The sequence below is a fragment of the Antedon mediterranea genome, chromosome 10 (assembly GCF_964355755.1).
Source record: "Antedon mediterranea chromosome 10, ecAntMedi1.1, whole genome shotgun sequence".
Classification (NCBI taxonomy): domain Eukaryota; kingdom Metazoa; phylum Echinodermata; class Crinoidea; order Comatulida; family Antedonidae; genus Antedon; species Antedon mediterranea.
Window position 1 is genome coordinate 16,425,077 of NC_092679.1, and position 18,047 is coordinate 16,443,123.

The 18,047-nt window shown below is 34.1% G+C and overlaps 2 protein-coding genes and 1 long non-coding RNA gene across 6 annotated transcripts in view; 1 reads left to right on the top strand and 2 right to left on the bottom strand.

The window, feature by feature from the left end:
• Positions 1–14: 14 nt before the first annotated feature.
• Positions 15–12,004, bottom strand: LOC140060108 (TATA box-binding protein-associated factor RNA polymerase I subunit A-like). 2 transcript variants are annotated; one of them, XM_072106182.1, is made up of 11 exons: positions 11,941–12,004; positions 10,931–11,135; positions 9,235–9,356; positions 8,692–8,756; positions 8,016–8,269; positions 7,320–7,426; positions 6,454–6,606; positions 5,114–5,210; positions 4,173–4,290; positions 3,329–3,492; positions 15–1,427 (listed from the first exon to the last, which is right to left on the bottom strand). In XM_072106182.1, exons 1-11 carry the CDS (start codon positions 11,980–11,982, stop codon positions 1,312–1,314), a joined length of 1,443 nt encoding a protein of 480 aa, XP_071962283.1. In that variant the 5' UTR covers positions 11,983–12,004; the 3' UTR covers positions 15–1,311. The 2 variants fall into 2 exon arrangements, with proteins under 2 accessions (XP_071962283.1, XP_071962284.1); XM_072106183.1 differs by having other exon boundaries at positions 16–1,427; positions 10,991–11,135.
• Positions 12,005–12,113: 109 nt separating this feature from the next.
• LOC140060742 (multiple coagulation factor deficiency protein 2 homolog) lies at positions 12,114–17,273 on the top strand. 3 transcript variants are annotated; one of them, XM_072107077.1, is made up of 4 exons: positions 12,114–12,224; positions 12,803–12,993; positions 13,283–13,404; positions 15,873–17,273. In XM_072107077.1, exons 2-4 carry the CDS (start codon positions 12,814–12,816, stop codon positions 16,171–16,173), a joined length of 603 nt encoding a protein of 200 aa, XP_071963178.1. In that variant the 5' UTR covers positions 12,114–12,224; positions 12,803–12,813; the 3' UTR covers positions 16,174–17,273. The 3 variants fall into 3 exon arrangements, with proteins under 3 accessions (XP_071963178.1, XP_071963177.1, XP_071963179.1); XM_072107076.1 differs by having other exon boundaries at positions 14,032–15,877; XM_072107078.1 differs by having other exon boundaries at positions 12,181–12,247; positions 14,032–15,877.
• The window catches only part of LOC140060743 (uncharacterized), a 29,687-nt gene continuing 25,055 nt past the window's right edge, over positions 13,416–18,047 (bottom strand). Inside the window, exon 3 of the long non-coding RNA XR_011847362.1 lies at positions 13,416–13,683. This is a non-coding gene — a long non-coding RNA (uncharacterized lncRNA). The remainder of the gene's footprint in view (positions 13,684–18,047) is intronic.

The window sequence follows — 18,047 nt, forward strand, 5'->3', positions numbered from 1 at the left end:
ATTTGCAATCATATTGATGGATAATTACACCAATTTCTGACAGCAAGTGGTGCTTTTTGAATATGGTTGTGTATTTTTAAACAATCAACATATTACCCCTTGAATTGAAGACTTCAGAGCAAGAATTCTTATCTGGGCTAAAAATGGGATGGGATGGGGGGTACTCTGTTGTACTTCCTGGATCTGCACTGTAAACAGTCTAATCTGGCTTAATGCCAATGAAGCACATCTGCTGTCTCTAATCTCAGAATTTTACTACACAAATAAAATGAAATGACTTTAAGGTCTATTTTTTTTGGTAGAAGGGGTTTGGTTCTTTTATATTTAGGCAATTTGACAAAGGTACAGTAAGTTGGATAGCCGAGTGGTTAGGACACTTGACTGTCATACAGATAGACCCGGGTTCAATTCCCGACAACCCCCACTCCACTCAGCTGTAAATGAGTACCTAGTTGAAAATACTAGGGCGAAAAAGGCGGCGTGGAAAGGAACTGGCCACCCTACCACATAATACCGAGGATTAGTACAATAAGCTCCTAACAGCTTATTCCCCTATGTTCAGAATGAACACAAGACTCGCCTTTACCTTTACAGTAACTATAAGTGATTTTATTCATTATTCTTAAAGTGAATCCAAACAAGATGCTCAACAAGTATTTTGGAGTGGAGTTGGATTTATTTGTCATGAAAAAAATCTTGATATTTGACCTTCAACCCCGAGATAGGTAGCCAAACACGTTAACCATCAAGTTATAACTCCACTACATGGGGAGGTTGTTTGAGTGCACTTAAATACTTCAGACCACGCCCACCTGGTTAGTGCTAGAGTGTCCATCTGCCCAAAATGCAACTTTAAAGGGTATAGCTCCGGGTTTAAAATGTCTAATATAACCCCAATTACTTTCTGACAACAGTAAAGCTTTGTCTACACTATCAAACTTGTTTGACAAAAAAAAGGTGTGATGTGCCGAAATATGGTAGTGATATGCTTATATATGGTATTGATATGACATCATCATGTTCATATATGGGCACATATTTGTTTGAAAGTGTAGACTGCGCTTAAAACAGAACAAGTGTTTTAACCCCGAACTCGCCCTTTAAACAATAGGTGGGCAGCATAGCTTGCAAACAATTGGGTACAATCCATCATCATTCATTATATGCAGGAAGTTATTTACATTGAAGATATTATTTTTCTTTGGTCTAAATTATTTTGTTGAAGTAGTTAGTAATTTTCTCGATATAAGTAGTGCATTTCGAGTAAGGTGCGGTGCCATTGTTCAAACCTCACCAAACAGACTGTCTTCCTTATCTATGGTCTTGTACACTGTTTGTATATTTGATGCAACTTGATGCTATTATGCTTGCTATACTTGTTTTCACTTCTGGAAGATGCCCACAAACAATCTTCACATACTCATGGTCTATATAAAATGTACAAATTCTGTGTATTAGTGCTTGTATGACAGCATGTTTTATAAATGAACCATCTCTCCTCAATCAAAGAATATTGACAACAAAAAAGAATACCAAAAAATAGGCTTAGTTGATGATACTTTGTGCACTGAAGCGTATGAACATTTTGATATTTTTTATTTCACCTTAATTATGGAGGGTGACCCTAAACAGCATATGCTGACAATCAAGGGGCCCTTGTGATGAGTTATGATAAGTGGCTGTGTGCATACTAATACACACCGGGTAACACCCTCCTCATCTCGGGGTAACCCCCTCCTCATCTCGGGATAACCCCTCCTCATCTTGGAAGATGTACTAGGTTCTTTAAAGTGCACATGAGCCAGATGTGTACACTGGACCTACGGTTTATAGTCCTAGACTCGTTCTACCAGCAGAACCATGTAGCAAGTGGGGCTTGAACCCTTGCCGATGTATGGCAAGGTCAGTGGCGTATCCAGTGGGGGGGGGGGGGGGGGGTGGGGGTGGGGGCACCTCATCGCGTCCGTCGGCAAACAAAGGTGCCGGGAAAAAAATAAAGTTAGGGAAATAAGAATAAACTATTATTCGACAATAATTGAACTGTAAACATAATTCTTTTGAGTGTTTGTTTATTTACATATCATATCATTGATCCCTTCAGATCAACTATTTTTTATTTTCATTACATCGAACGAAACACGTAAAAAATGTGGTCAAAATATCTTATTACCTGGAACGGATTTGTATGGTTCCTACGCTAAGATTATATAGTTCCACATGCCATGTGCTTTTTTCTCTAAGATATATTTATTATGAGTGCCAAAAACCGGGGTTTTTTTTCTCGATATGAGGCCTTTATTATTAAAATTTCCTAAAGAAAAAGCACACATACCATAAAAAATATCCATGTATTTCATTTTTGGAACAGAATAGTCCGCGAGGCTCAACTACAAAACCACCATTTTGTGATATGATGTCATCGTAAGCCAATCAAAGCTGAGCTTTCTCGTGATTGGCATTGCTCACGGTTGAATGATTTTGGATTCTGGCTGATTTGATTGGTGGATGCGAATCACCCGCAGCGGAATGTTTGCTCTCGCGCGTGTAGGCCTACCATGAATCTCTCTGATCGTTACTACACACAAAGTTAGAGCAATGAATTTTTCCGAATTCCGTTAATTAAACAACTTTATATATTTTATAAGCATTTAATAACATGTTTTATTGATATTTCTAATGGTGATATATAAAATAAATTACTAAAAAACGTAATTATATGTAATTATTTTAACCAAAAATGGCGTGGTTAATAGAATTGTCAACTGAGGCTGCAAATTGTTTTACTTCTTTTCGTGGCTAAAAACGATAATTTTCGGCGATGTTTTAGACCATATATTTCGAAAACTACAAGTCAGATTTTCGTAATTCTTTCTTTATTGTAATATTAATACAACATACTAACAGATAATGTTTAATTTGGTTTAATTTTGCATCGTTATCCCATATAAGACAACATGACTAGGCCTATGCAATCCTAGAACATATATTGATGTGTAGGCCTAGGCATGTACAGTACAGGTAATGACGTTGATTTTGTCGGCAAATTGGCAATTCCTGGCCCCCCCCCCGACTTTAAAATCCTGGATACGCCACTGGGCAAGGTATTATGGTTCCACTGTCTTATAACATGCCTACTGCTCGGCCGAAATGTGTTTAAAGAAATTATCTTCAGCAATTTCAATATTTATAGGGATTTTACAGAGACAAGTAAAAATTGTCTGTAGTTGTAAGACCCTTTAGAAAAAAAAATTATCACAAAGAAAAAGCATGAAAAAAGGTTTTGCCAAGTAGGCCTAAAGATAGCTAGCACAGACTAGACTTGACCTACCTTCTCCCAGCAACAGGCCTGCTATTGTAGCTTTAATAGGAGCCAATTCCGGATTAGTGTCTGCAATGACAACTGCTTGGTCTTTTCGAAAATGATAGGAAGGCCACCATGATATTCTTAACTTCCAGCAATTTAGAATTACATCTAGGCCACTATCATCATGTCTAAAGGAGAGGAATATAGAAGAAAAATGATCAGCTCTGAGGAATTACCAAACAAGAAGGGTGCACCAGATACAAAGAAATATAATGATTCAATAATATACAAATAATTAATGTTTAAGAGTTGAATGGTGAGAATAATTAAAAAATTGACTGCTCTATTTAATGAGCAAAGCCAATAAACAAATACAAAACATTAATTATTTGTTTGATAACAAACCTACTTTTATTCAAGTTATCCATTGTAAATCATTGACAAATGCTAGGCCGGAACCTAAGCCATTAAAAAAGGCAGTGCTCCAACTTTAGACGTGGAATAGAACAGTTATGGTCGGCTTGCACAGCAAGTTGATTTCCGAAAACGAACAGTCAACAACGTTGCGTGGCAAAAAATCTCAAAATGTTTACATAAAGCTGAATGTGCATTAGAACCATTCATTATCACCATAAGATATCACTTTTCCATGAGATAGGGTAAATTTAAAATGACATGCGATGCTCAATTGACAAATCAAATTGCAAGAATACAATCAGGTGTGTTATAATATAAAATGTATCAAAATACACTACATAAAAAATATGGTATTTAATCAATCCACCTAGCTACTAGATGCTGTCTTACAGCCTGTTATATGGCCAGCATAATTTTTTGTCTCTTGATAATGCTAATTGTATACAATTACCGTTTTCTGACTCTTGTTATTTCATCACACAACAACTTCCATGGTTGAACTGTATCTTGCCAACAAGCATAGTCTAACATGTCAAACAGCATAACAATGCTCTTTCTTTTAACTTCAGCTAATAAAAAAAGAATGTAATTTCAATTTTAAAGGTAAAAGGTATTTGTATTTGCCTTCAAGCTTAACTGGAAACGGAGGACATCTGGATTAGGCCTTCCACAGACACATGGCAGCTAGCAGTGCAGCGCCTACCAGATCAGCACACTGGGAGACGATCTCCACTCTTTGGGAAAAGTGTACAAAGTTCTTTAATGTGCACTATGAACATTGGACCAACTGGTTTACGTCCCATCCAAAGGATGAGGCAATGTGAGTAAAACATCTTGAGTAAGGATACAGTTACAATGGTACAGATAGCTAGTCCGATATTATCATTACACCATCACTCTCTGGTATATACAACACCTGCCGCGAATCCAGACGGTCTCCCATCAACGCTGTATGGCCGTTTACTTGTCATACAGAAGAACCCCTCTTGTCCTCAGTTAACATTCTGTTATGCCCTGTCTACACTATCAAACTCTATGACAAAAAAATGTGATGTGCCTATATATGGACATGATGATGTCATATCACTACTATATTTGGGCATATCACTACTATATTTGGGCCTATCACTACCATATTTGGGCACATTTGTCAAACTGGTTTGATAGTGTAGACAGAGCTTTATTATCATCATCTCCAAGTCTGTTGATATATCTGCATGGAATTTATTTTTTTCATGACAGAAAACAGTAGCGTGGTAGCTTGGTACTAAAAACAGTAGTATACCACAAGTAGCGGCAGGGAGTAAAGGAAGTATGTAATAAAACAATGCCCAATAAAACAGCAAGATCAGTTTACAATTCTATCCAGTTATAAGCCCATGTGATACTTACAAGTGATTTTTCTTGATTTCTTTCTGCGTTCAAGAATATGAAGACGTTCGTAAAGTTCCAAAACAAATTCACTAGAAGGAACTTTGGCTACAAGTTTCTTTAAATTAAAACAAACAATAAACAAACAATAAATCAAAAGAGATTAAATTCAGAATGTTTTGTTGAAGACCAAAGTACAGATCTGCGATAAAAAAATTAGGGTTTCCCCTCTAAATTTCTTTCATATTTATTTAGTCATTGTTTATAACTTTACAATTACAGTACAAAATTAATGGCAAGGATCCTGCATAAAGAAGTTTACAATTCTGTTTTTGCAGGACCCTTTTACATAAAACATAAAAAATAAAACTCAACATAAATAAAATAAAAGTGTATAAATAAAATTTTAGTGTTGTTCATCAGCATAAAACGATAAATATCGTTTTTAACGTGTTTATTTATACATTTATTTTTTTCTTTTTGTTGTTGGGACTGAGGCCACGACGGCCAATAGATACTGTAGCATATCTTGACAACAGTGTAATAAAAATAAGTTCAGTACAGTGTATATATATATATAATTTGAAACGATAAAGATGAGAAAATCTGTGAGAATGAGAAAAAGTCGCCCCAACAGAGACTCGAACTCGGACCGTCTGCTTGATATGCAGTTGCCCTAACCATTAGACCACTGGGGCTTTCATGGTATTGTTCAAACTCGATTGGATAGCGACTCTTTAACATTCTCGGCGTGGTACGGTGGGGCGACTTTTTCTCATTCTCACATATTTCCTCATCTTTATCTTTTCAAATTAATTAATTAAATTTCAGTATATCACCGGGTGGTTTAGAATTGCCTAATGTGTTTATATATATATATCCTCATTTCATTAAATTTACCATGATTAATTTATGACATATTTGTATTTGCATTTAATTTTTTAATTTATATTTTAGTTATTTTTTATTATTTTAATTTTATATTGTATAATAAGGGTCAATATGAGACGAAGTACCCACTTCTAATCTTGTTCCTAATAATGGTTTTTTTAAATTTATTTTTGTTCTTTATTTAATTCAATTTTGTTTGCTTTCATGTTATTTCAATCAATTATTATTGATTATTGTTATTTTATTACCATTATATTATTACTGTAGCTTCATTATTGAAAACATTGTATGGAACTGAACTGAACCACTAGTTGTCCCTGTCCCTGTTTCATTTTTTTTCAGTTTTACAATTTTACAAATTTACTTTTATTTTGTTGTGCATGAAATGAAATAAACTATTTCTGTCAAGTGGCTCACCAAAATGAAAAATGAAAGGGAAAAAAAATATATAGGAAAAAAATGGTTCTCACCTCTAAAATAGAAATTTGTTCTTTAAGTGGACCATCTGTACTTTGTAGATATTGGTAAAGGTAAACATAACTATTAGGATTTCCAGGATTATCCTCATTGTATTTCATCAACACTGATTTAAGTTTCTTGTTATCATCAAAAGGCTTCATCAACTACAAAGAACACGTGCATTAAGTTTATTCTTGTAAGCTTGGTTCCCACTAGAACGTAACGCAAGGACGTAAACGCAACGCAAGCGTTTTAACCAATGACAAGCGAAGTTATAGACAGTTAGCAATCACAAGCGAATAAGCCATCGCTTGTGATTGGTCAATTCACTTGCGTTGCGTTACGTCCTTGTGTTGCGTCGCTAGTGGGAACCACGCTTTAGGAGCTTTAGATTTTGTTTGTTTCTGTGATTCAAGCTCAAGGAATGACATGCTATGTGTGCCAAAATATCTGACATCAAAATCTATTGTTTTGTAAAGGCCTATTTATACTAGCACAATAACAATTGACAATAACTGATAAATATGCATCTAGAACTATATGATATATAAATTAATTTTTTATTTACATTAATTTTTATATTAACATTTCACATTTCAATTTCACATGTCCAATAAAATGACGTCATGATTACTAAGTAATAATATCGTGAGGATGCAACAATTTTATTGCTCTTCTTGATTATGAAATCATTTGATTGGACTTATATATATTATTTTTATCAAAGACAGCTTAAATGATCTTATAGTTAGGTTATGTAAGAAAAATGTATGTTTATCTATTTATCGTCAATTGTTACCATCTTAGTGTGTAGCAGCCTTAATAGAGTATCCAACTCTACTAAAACACATACAGTAATGTCATACCTATAACTCACCTCAATATAACAAAGAATAAAGACGTCCCATATACCAGGAGTATCAAGAATAGACATGATGTTATTAATGGCCAACTCTCCATGCTTGTCACTCTGTTTTGATTCCTCTAAACGCAAAGCATGGAACAAACATATATTAGTATTTATAAACATTGAAATCTATCAAGAAATATATATACAAAAGAAAACACAAACATTAAAGTCTCAGTTAAGACTAACTGAGACTTTTTCGAGGTCTGAGGTCTTAGATTAAACCTATGATTAAGTAGGCATTTCCAAGTTCCATGCCACATTTCATGAGTTAAGGTCAGCCTTGCACAAAACACCCCCACCTCCAATTGAATTGAATAACGAACAAATATTTTCGATAAAACTAAAGTAAAACATCTATTAAGGGGACCACAGAAAAGTGTCCCCTTAATAGGAATTGGTTAAATGTTAAAAGATATACTGCTCCTTATACAGTTAACAGGAAAGTAGTGTTAATATAGTTGTCTCTAAAGACTAATTTACATAGACGAGCGGTGACGGTAAGCGAAAAACCATGTAGCTTGTCACACATAGATTCTGTATCTATCCTCAGCCTGCTCCATGCTTTGTGTAAATGGTGATAAGGAATAACAAAGATTCTATATTTTTATTACCGTTACCACTCGTCTGCGTAAATTGGCCTTAAGAAGGCTTTCTACTGCATACCTTCATTTTCATCATGGTCTTCGGTTTGTTCTCTTTGAGTCCAAAGTGCAAACTCAATGAGTCCAGTATACGCTACTATCAATTTTTTCCATTCCTTTTCCGTCATTTCTTGCCATTTCGTTTTCTGTCCTGCCTTTCCTACTTTGTCCTGTATTACTTTATATGCTTCCTCAAACTGGTTTTCCCGAAGGAGATTAAATACTCTTTCCATATGTTTCTCTTTACAGTTATAAAAGTTGGATGTTTCAACCTTCCTAAAACAAAACAAAAAATAACCTTTTCTTTGATGGAAACCAAAGGAGTACAATATTGGTGGTTAAAATGCTTGCCTTACAATCCCAAGGTCCAGCATTCAATCTTGACCTATTGGCAGGGTTCAATTCTGATCTAGTGCCAGGGATGTAACACACAACTCTTTTAACTCCACTCTTTAAGACTTAAATGAGACTTAATTTATGAGCACTATAAATTACAAAATAGTTTATCCATCCTGTAATTGCTGAAATATAAAATATCTTATCTATCTGAAATTAAAACTTTAATTTTAACTTTAACTTATAGATGAATAAGAAGAAAACAAGAATAAATTAACTTTCCGCACCAAATATGGCTGAGTTCAGTGAATAGAGTGTACGCATGAAGGGGGTTTCTTCTGTAGTTTTATAAGATTATTTACCTGAAAAACAGTTCCTTAATTTCTTTATTAGATGCTGCATGCTGATAGACCACTTCTGCCCCACACTAAACAAGCAAAATTAGAAGAAAAAAAAAAATTTACAAATATGTGATACACTAAGACTAGAGACAGGCAATGTGCTCTTTACACAGATAGTCTCATATGAAGTAGCTATTTTCTTGCACAAATGTTTATACAGTATCGGGTTTAAATTCCCTAAAGCTCTGTCTACATTATCAAACTAGTTTGACAAAAAAAAGTGTGATGTGCTCAAATATGGTAGTGATGATGTCATATCACTACCATATTTAATAGTGTAGACAGAGCTTTAGTTAGGTATTAAAACAAATGTTGTTGTCACCTGAAAGCAGATTCATGTGTTCCTCAAAATCATAGCTTACAAACCTATTTAAAAGGTCGCTTATCTATTTTTCCTACTACTGTTATATCATAGCTCTCTAGTTATAATATGCTGTGCATTGTAAATGTTAAAATACATAATCAAGTAAAAGAAAAGTAACATTTTTGTATAAAGTATGTTACCTTCCAGGTATAGTCTCTAGTTGTCCAGATTGAATGGCGCGCAAGGCACATAAGAACATCATTTGCTTTATACCAGCGATGCGTTAGAAGAGTTTCTCGTAGTGCTGATATTAAGCATTCAACTGCAAATTAAACAAATAAATTAAAAACAAAGTAGCAAAAACATAGGGACTCAAAATTATTCTACTCCAGTCACTACATTTACACATAAAATTCAAGTTATATTATCAAGACATCTGATACAAATTTTTGCTACACCGTGTAAACTTGATTGATTGATTGAAATTTATATTTATACTGGGTAACCTCTTCAGTCAAAGACTGGTCTCCCAGAGGGCCCAGTTGGTGATCAGTGGCTGTGATGTACTAATAAACCGGGGTAACCCCCTCCTCGTCTCGAAAGATGTACTAGGTTCTTTAAAGTGCACACGAGCTAGATGTGTACACTGGACCTACGGTTTATAGTCCTTATCCGAGAAGACTCGTTCTACCACCAGAACCATGGAGTGAGTGAGCCTCGAACCCCTGCCGATGTTATGGCTACGTAATTACGGTTCCACTGTCTTAACCGCTCGGCCACTCACTCGAACAGAATTTCTCTTGGAAAAACAGTACAGTTGGCTCTACCATTGTACTCAATAAAGAGAATGGTGAGTAAATGACGAAAGTGGCATACCTGGTGATTGGAGATGATTAGAATACGACAGGGCGTGGTAATACTTTACCAATATAATTTGTTTAAAGAAATACATTTTTATATATAATATAATTATATCATTTTAATTCATCAATTTATGTTTGCTTTTTAGTTTAATGTTTAATATGATTTATCTTTTATTCAATTTTATTATTGAAGGCCAAATTATAAATAAACCCTGTACTTATACTATATATTATTTTTATTACTATATTTGAAAAAAAAATATTAGTATTATTATTATTATCAAGGAAGACTGAAATTAATCTTCTTTGGTTATACTGTAACAATATACACTGTAGTTAAACTCTATCTATAACAACATTTCAATCTTCTATCAACTAAAGTATAGTCATGTCCCGGGACCACACTCTATTAGTCACCACAGATAGACTTTCTTTATCAGTGCTTCTATGAATGGATGACTTTTGGGAGCAGGAACGCTAGTAGACGTAACCCAGTAACGTTTTGATTCCGATCATTCGGGACATTTTCCTCATGTCATTGAATAAAGTTTCCAAAAATGGACTGATATATTATTACTGTTACTGGAAATCAAATCGTGTACAGTAATTGAACGTTATGGCTAAAGATACGGTACCGTATTCATACTTCTAAAAACTAAAGGTACGGTAATTATAGATTGTGTTATGTAAGATAGATGTTAATCAAATAGGTTGTGGCAATGGTTTTCAGCAACCAGCTGTGTGGCGTGGTGGGCTTGTGATGAGGCTATGGCTTAAGGGGTTGCAGGTTCGATTCTCTACTTGACGTTTTTTTTTTAGTTTTTAATATAAGAGAAATTGTTTAGAGAGTTAGGTTTTTAAAATTTAGGAACGCGTTTAATATTTAGGAACAAGTTTTAATATTTAGGAACGAGTTTTATATTTAGGAACGAGTTTTATATTTAGGAACGAGTTTTATATTTAGGAATGAGTTTTAGGAATGCAATTTTACCGTACCTTTAGCAAACGGAAGCGCCCTCTATAATTACCATACCTTTTCTTTTTAGAAGTATGGATACGGTACGGTACTTTAGCCACGGCGTTAATTGAATACCTTGGTTCATATCTCCAGCACGATTGTTACTATCCGTTTTAAATGGAGTAGTCTTTCTTAAATGGAACTCTACATCTCGGTTTTTTTTAGTGCTCCTGCTGCTGGAACAACAGGATGTTTCCGAGGGAGCTAACTCTTCATCAACCTGGCACAAATAGATAAGTCACAAGTTTTAAAAGATGTATCTTCCTCAAAAATAAAGATTATAAAATCAGACTTTGAATAGGCCATATTGTAGTTAATAAAGTTATTCACTTTCATAGAAAAAATACTGATTTCACTTATAAATAAAAAGAAAAAATAAACAATTCAATATAACCAAAACCATTGTCTGACAGTCAATTTAAATTTTTTCTTAAATTACAGTTTTTTTTCAGGTAAAAATATATATTCTTTTTCAGTCCAATTTTTGGACAAAGTGAATAACTAGTGACATTAAAATGACATTTTGAACGACAAAATTAACATTTTTAACCTACAATTTTTTATCCTGACTAACTATCCTATCTTAAACTAATGTTTTGTTGTACTTTTCGATCCAGCCAGTTTCAATAAAATTTTAAAAACAATAGCATTTTTAATTTTAGATTCAATCAATAACATAGACTATAGTCATATAGAATAGATAGTCAAGATTCTTGAATCATCCATTCTGTAGACTTACTCATCCTTCCAACAAATGTTACAAAACTGTATATTCTATTTATTTTCGTTCTATTCAGTTTTTCATTCATATTTGTCTAGCTAGGCCTAGGCCTAACACTCTCGTCTGTGTACCCAGTCGGATGTTGACGGGCCGGGAAGCCGTTAATTCTGCTGTAGTAAGTGTAGGAGTACAGTGCCACATGTGAAGTTGGGCCTAGGAAAATTATCAAAGATTTAAATACATTTTTGTATAAATACAACACTTATACTATATTTTTGGCACTAAATTCGACATAATTAGTTACATATTCTACTTGTTCTTGTATGCTAAGATCACTTGCACTCATCTCTCTGAACACGTGCGGCGAGGAGAATAACAACAACAAACTTTTTTTTTAGTTGACCAATGATAATATTTGCGGTCCGCAACGATTTGTTAACATATTGGGAGTGAATTATTTTTATATTTATCCATCCATCAATAGGCTCAGGTTAAAGGTTAAGCCAGCTCAGCAGTGTTGAGTTATTTTGATTTCTCATCATACAAACAACAGCTGTTACTTTATTATTTTGGTAGTAGTAGGCCTAGGTAATTATTAACTAGTACACCTGGTAAATATGTATATTAGATATAACCTAAGTAGAGTAATAATGGAGTTATAGACTAACGTCATACCGCGCGGTAAACTAATTTATAATGTCTTGTCTCGCCTTTTTAGTTAGTTAGCTAGCTAGCCTGGCGCCCTACTACTACTACTAGTTAGCAGGAGGGTAAACCAGCAGGAGCTAGCTAAGTTAGGCTAGTGTAGTGAGACTGTATGGCTGGTTTAAGAAACCTGAAGGAGGAGGGGATCCATTCCCGTAGTAGGCCAGGTCCGGACTCTAGACCTTTGGGGTGGGATGTTTTCAGATCAGTTTCTTAAAGGAATAAAAGGGTGAATTGATCACGGTGATCCTGGGGAATAAAAAGATCACCTTTTTCATCACTCCAAATTTATGATTTGATATGAAGTTATTATTTACGGTGTTATAATAATTTTATATATTTATAATCATATTTATTATTCAAATTGCGCAAATCGTTCAAATCGCGCATAACATATACATTTTTAAATAGAGTAAAATTATGTCGTGATTGAAATATTGATTTTAACTTTTTTTTTCTAGGTATTAAAATAATGAAATTAATGGAGAGAATGTTACTGTTATTTGCATTGTGTGCTGTGCATGTGTCTGGGCAGATAGATATAAACCAGCAACAACAGCAGCACAACATGCATCAACAAAATGGACAACAACAGCCCATTGAGAACTTGCACGTTCAAGCTCAAATGAATCAGCAGCAACAACAGCCAAATGTAAGCCTACCAATCCTATGTCCCCTTAATAAAGGTGTTCCCTGAATAGGGAAGGCCCCATAGTGCTAAAACATGTTTCCCCTAGTTAGTTTCACAGGAATATGTCCCCTTAATACTAATACAGTAGGGGTGTTTCACATGAATATGTCCCCTTAATAGGGGTGTTTCACAGGAATATGTCCCCTTAATAGGGGTGTTCCACATGAGTATATTTACACAGTATTAATATTATTTTGTATTTTTCTTCTATGATTTTTATTACTGGTATATTTTCTTTTTAATTGTTTAGATAGTAAATCAAGCAAATGTACCTCCTCAACAAGTTCCAGTTAATTCTCATCCACCACCAGAGGGCGATGTAACAGGAAGAACAAATAGATTGAGAGATAAAAGTCACATTCATGATAAAGAGTGAGGTTTATTTTATTTAGTTCATTGTGAAATCATATTCATTTTAAATACAATCAATTCTTGGTAATTCGTTTTTTTTTTATCCTTCGTTTTCTTTATCCTTTGTTTTTTTTATTCTTCGTTTAAATGTATCTCTGTTTCACTCATCTGATGCTTTACCTCCAATTGGAGACACCTCATCTTTCCTATTCTTATCACCATTCCGAACTTTCCAAACCAAAGTGATTTGTCTTCATTCTGTTGCTTTTGTACCCATCCCTGATACCATTGTCAAACCACCTGTCACAAAAAAAATGTTAATTCCAGTCATACATTTTTGGAATTTAGTAATATGTTGAATATGTGCTAAAATATACCCACAAAAATAACATCAATGTATTTTTACATGTCACCTAAATACTGAGTCGCATAAATACTGTGTCACTCGCATAAATACTGTGACGTCACTTGCATAAATACTGTGACGTCACTTGCATAAATACTGTGTCCCATAATTACTGTGTGTCCCATAATTACTGTGTGTCACATAAATACTGTGTCACATGACAGACACTGAACAATAAAATCAACAGAATGGTGGCCACATCACTTTGGTTAATCTAACCAATCATACCATTCCCTCCACAGGCATATAAAAGAACATCTTCAAGACGTTATCAGTCCAGAAGATTCAGGCCGTGAAATGACGGAAGACGAGCTTGAATTTTATTATTTTAAATTACATGATTACGATCAGAATAATCGACTAGATGGCGTGGAAATTATGAAAGCTATGTTTCATTTTGATGAAAAAGATCACCAATCGGATACAAAAGTAGACGAAGAAGAAATCTTTAACTTAGTATCCGATGTTTTGGAAGAATTTGATAAAAATTTGGATGGCTTTATTGACTATCCTGAATATTCAAGTGCTCAACTCAACGGTTGATAAATTATATAATTTTTTTAATTGTTTAATTTTCACACTATATTTTTATATTAATATGCTTTAATTTCTAATATTTGTTTAGAAATTCACTCAGGGCCACAGATACAGTGGTATATAGCTTATTGTAGTAACATGCCCACCGTGCCCCCTAGTTTGATACAATTTAAGCACAATTTTGCACAGTACTGATAGTCGGAATGACTATTTAGTCTAGTTATTAATTATTTAAAAAGCAACATTTTAGACGTTTAATACTTTACAAGGTGCTTTTTTAAAAAATAAATATAATATATTGTGCTATAAATTAGTTTTTTTGGATATGCTATTTTAATGTAACACAATAGTTATTCAGTTTGTCAAAAAATTGGACCGAAAAAACAACATTATTTATATTGACAAAAAATATGTTTTCCAAAAACTTGTAGTATTGGGAAAATACATCTATAACTAGTAACTTTTTAAACTTGTAATGCTGTGTGTAGGGGGAGGGGGTGGTCGGAGGTAGTGATCGGGTGTTTTTAAGCCAAAAATATCTTGTTACATTACACAATGTGTAAGGTCTGAGACGGCACTGCTCACAAAGATAAATAATAATTGTAAGAGTTAATGAAAATGAAACATGTATTAACAAGCAATAACAAATAAAATGTTTCTTATATAAACTGTCCATCCATTGAAGATGAAGAACTAATACGAGAGCAATAAAGTTTGAATTCATATATTGGTGGTTAATTTAATTACAATCTGCTAAGCTGAAAGGTGTAATTGCGAAATAGAATGTAAGCACAAAGTATGTATTCATAGTCGCATTGTTACGAAATTTAAATTCACTTATGCTCTGTCTACACTATCAAACTTTATGTGACAAAATATGCGATATGCCCACATATGATGATATCATATCATCGTGCCTATATATGGACACGTCACACTTTTTAAAAAAAAACTATTTTGATAATGGAGGTATAAATACCTCAATGGTTTGATAGTGTAGACAGTGATTTAGAGTTGAGGTTATTAATATTTCTAGTCTTTGAAAGCAACACCTATGAAAAAATTGCGTAACAAACAACAAGCAAGTTTATTTTGTCGGTATTAAAGAAAGAAAAATCTATATAAGCTTAAAATAATTTCCCGTACGGTAATTGTCGGAACCGAGGGTTTCCCCGGATTCCGTTTTCTGGAGGTTTCGGATATTATTCACAAATAGTAGTAGGGCCTACCAAATGAATGCTTACAACGAACGATATCGTAGTTAGCACATGGCCCAGTGTATCGTTTTATGATGCATATAAAGGCCAATTTAGACAGGTAAGGGAAAACCGCGTAGCTTGAACAATGTAAAATCTGTATCCTAAGAAGGAACCGCCTATCCGCTACGCGTTGTGTGTAAATGGTCATAATTAAGGAATAGCATATTCTATATTTTTATTACCGTTACCGCTTGTCTGTGTAAATTGGCCTTAACGTTTTAAAATATCGATAGTTGTTAGTTTTCTAAAGCATAACCGACACATTATATTTGTTTTTTTTTTCTCAGTCATATTATGCACCATTTGGATTCCATCGTAGACAAACCAACATCAGAAATGACGGAAGAAGAATATCAATTTTACTATTTTAAAGTGCATGATTACGACAACAACAATGTACTGGATGGCATTGAGCTAATACAAGCGATGACAGACTTCCACTTGGAAGAAGATGACGACCCCGAAGACAGGCTTAGTCTAAGTGATATGGAGCTATTCGAAATGCTCGAACCGATATTCGACGAGGATGACGTAAATAGGGATGGCTATATTGACTATGCTGAGTTTGCTGCTTCGCCAGATTTATAAAGCTTGGTTACCACTAGGACACAACGCAAGCGTGTTGACCAATGACAAGCGACAGCGCGAATAATCCAGCGCTTGTGATTGGTCAAACACTTACGTTGCGTGACGTCCTTGTGTTGCGTCTTTAGCATATCCCCAGATATGCCCCCGACTATTATATAGGCTTATATTTGGCCATCATCGCCGTGACTTGACACAGTAAACTAAAAATTTCAAATGCAACTAGGAGAAACGTCCGTGGCAAATGTGGGACCATTACGGGATTCAGAGAAAAAATATCTGCGATAGTCGGGAGGAAAATACCATGGTGTCATTTGTCAAGAGTTAGTACGGAGCGAATACAGTTTGTAAAGTCGCCACAGACTAGGGCTAACTATAGGCCTATTTAAGCAAAGAAAGGGTTTACCGCTATTTACCAAATACCACTAAATTGTGCAATGTATCACCAACAGAGGCCTACTGTATTTTTACTTTCTCACTTCAGAACTGGTTATTGATACATAAATTGATAATATTGTCTTGTAAATGATATATTACTTTTAATTATTTAAAAAATCCTTAGTTTTATTAGCTATTAGGCGGCTCGAAGAGCAATCGGTATTTAAACGGTCGTGCGATTGTTAAATGCGGTCGTACGACTGTTAAATGCGATCGTACGATTATTAAATGCGATTGTTCAATCCGGTCGTGCGATCGTTTTAAAAGGCGATTGTGCAAACTTTTACATTTTTTTTACAAGTTTCATCGCTTTCAATGCGAATATTTTTTTTGTTGATTTCCGACATTTTAGATTAGCATCAGCGTGAACAATCCACTGTTACTTGTACCTACTTATTATTATACAAAAACTTGAAAGTAATTCGTAATATTAGAACTTTTAAATGTATTTTAAATGAAAAAAATAAACACAAATATGCAAGTTCCATTCCTACAATCTTCCAGGTGATAAAAAGTGCGTCTTCCTAAAAAGTGTCTTCTTATTTTATAGTGCCCTCCTGACCAATAGTGCCTTATGAGTGAATAGTGTATTTTAAATTAGTGTACCTCAATATTTATAGTCTTTCTGTAGCATTATGAATTGGACAGTTTTATTAATACATTAGTTAGAATTTATTCAATAAAAAGAAATAATATTAATTGTCTAGAGTTTGTACTGTTTATTTGGTATCATGTAAAAACAATTAAAAAAAAAAGTACTATCACACGATCGTTTAATAGTACCGTTTATATAACACCTATATAAATTCCTGTCATTTGATTGGACGAATGTGGGTCACATGGCGTGCAATAGTACGCACTATTCAACGATCGTTAAATAGTACTTTTTGAAACATTTTTGTGTACGAAAAAAAAACGTCTAGATGTTATATAAAACAAATAATGAATGTTTTGTATTCGTGTAATGGTACAAATAATGGCACTTGGTGAATGATAAAAGGTTATATCAACTCGGCTTTGCCTCGTTGATATAACCTTTCATCATTCACCTCGTGCCATTATTTGTACCATTGCACTCTTAAACATTCATTATTTGTATACTATTGAACGCCATGTGACCCATGATCGTCCAATCAAATGACAAGAATATATATAGGTGTGTTATAACAATTATCATTAAATGACTTTGATAAGTATCTATCATTCATTTTGATACGCCACTATACATAAATATCCCATTCTAATCAAGGAGATCTTTGTGGTCCGAAATACAATACCATATAAGGCCTAACAATGCGGTTATAGGCCTATAAATGCAAACATGCCACCAGCTCAAATTCATCTGATTTAAACGTTCAGCAATTATTATAAGGTAGGCCTAAATTAAAAAAATAGCTGGTTAAATTGATCGTTTCTCTACACCTTTGGTGCAATTTTTA

Coding starts and splice junctions, on each gene's coding strand:
- LOC140060108 (XM_072106182.1), bottom strand. CDS start 11,982: ATGAGTGCAAGTGATCTTAGCATACAAGAACAAGTAGAATAT. Junction 7,427..8,015: donor AGACCATGATGAAAATGAAG/GTATGCAGTAGA, acceptor CTTTGCGTTTAG/AGGAATCAAAACAGAGTGAC. Junction 4,291..5,113: donor GAAATCAAGAAAAATCACTT/GTAAGTATCACA, acceptor TTTTTTTATTAG/CTGAAGTTAAAAGAAAGAGC.
- LOC140060742 (XM_072107077.1), top strand. CDS start 12,814: ATGAAATTAATGGAGAGAATGTTACTGTTATTTGCATTGTGTGCTGTG. Junction 12,994..13,282: donor AGCAGCAACAACAGCCAAAT/GTAAGCCTACCA, acceptor TTAATTGTTTAG/ATAGTAAATCAAGCAAATGT. Junction 13,405..15,872: donor AGTCACATTCATGATAAAGA/GTGAGGTTTATT, acceptor TTTTTTTCTCAG/TCATATTATGCACCATTTGG.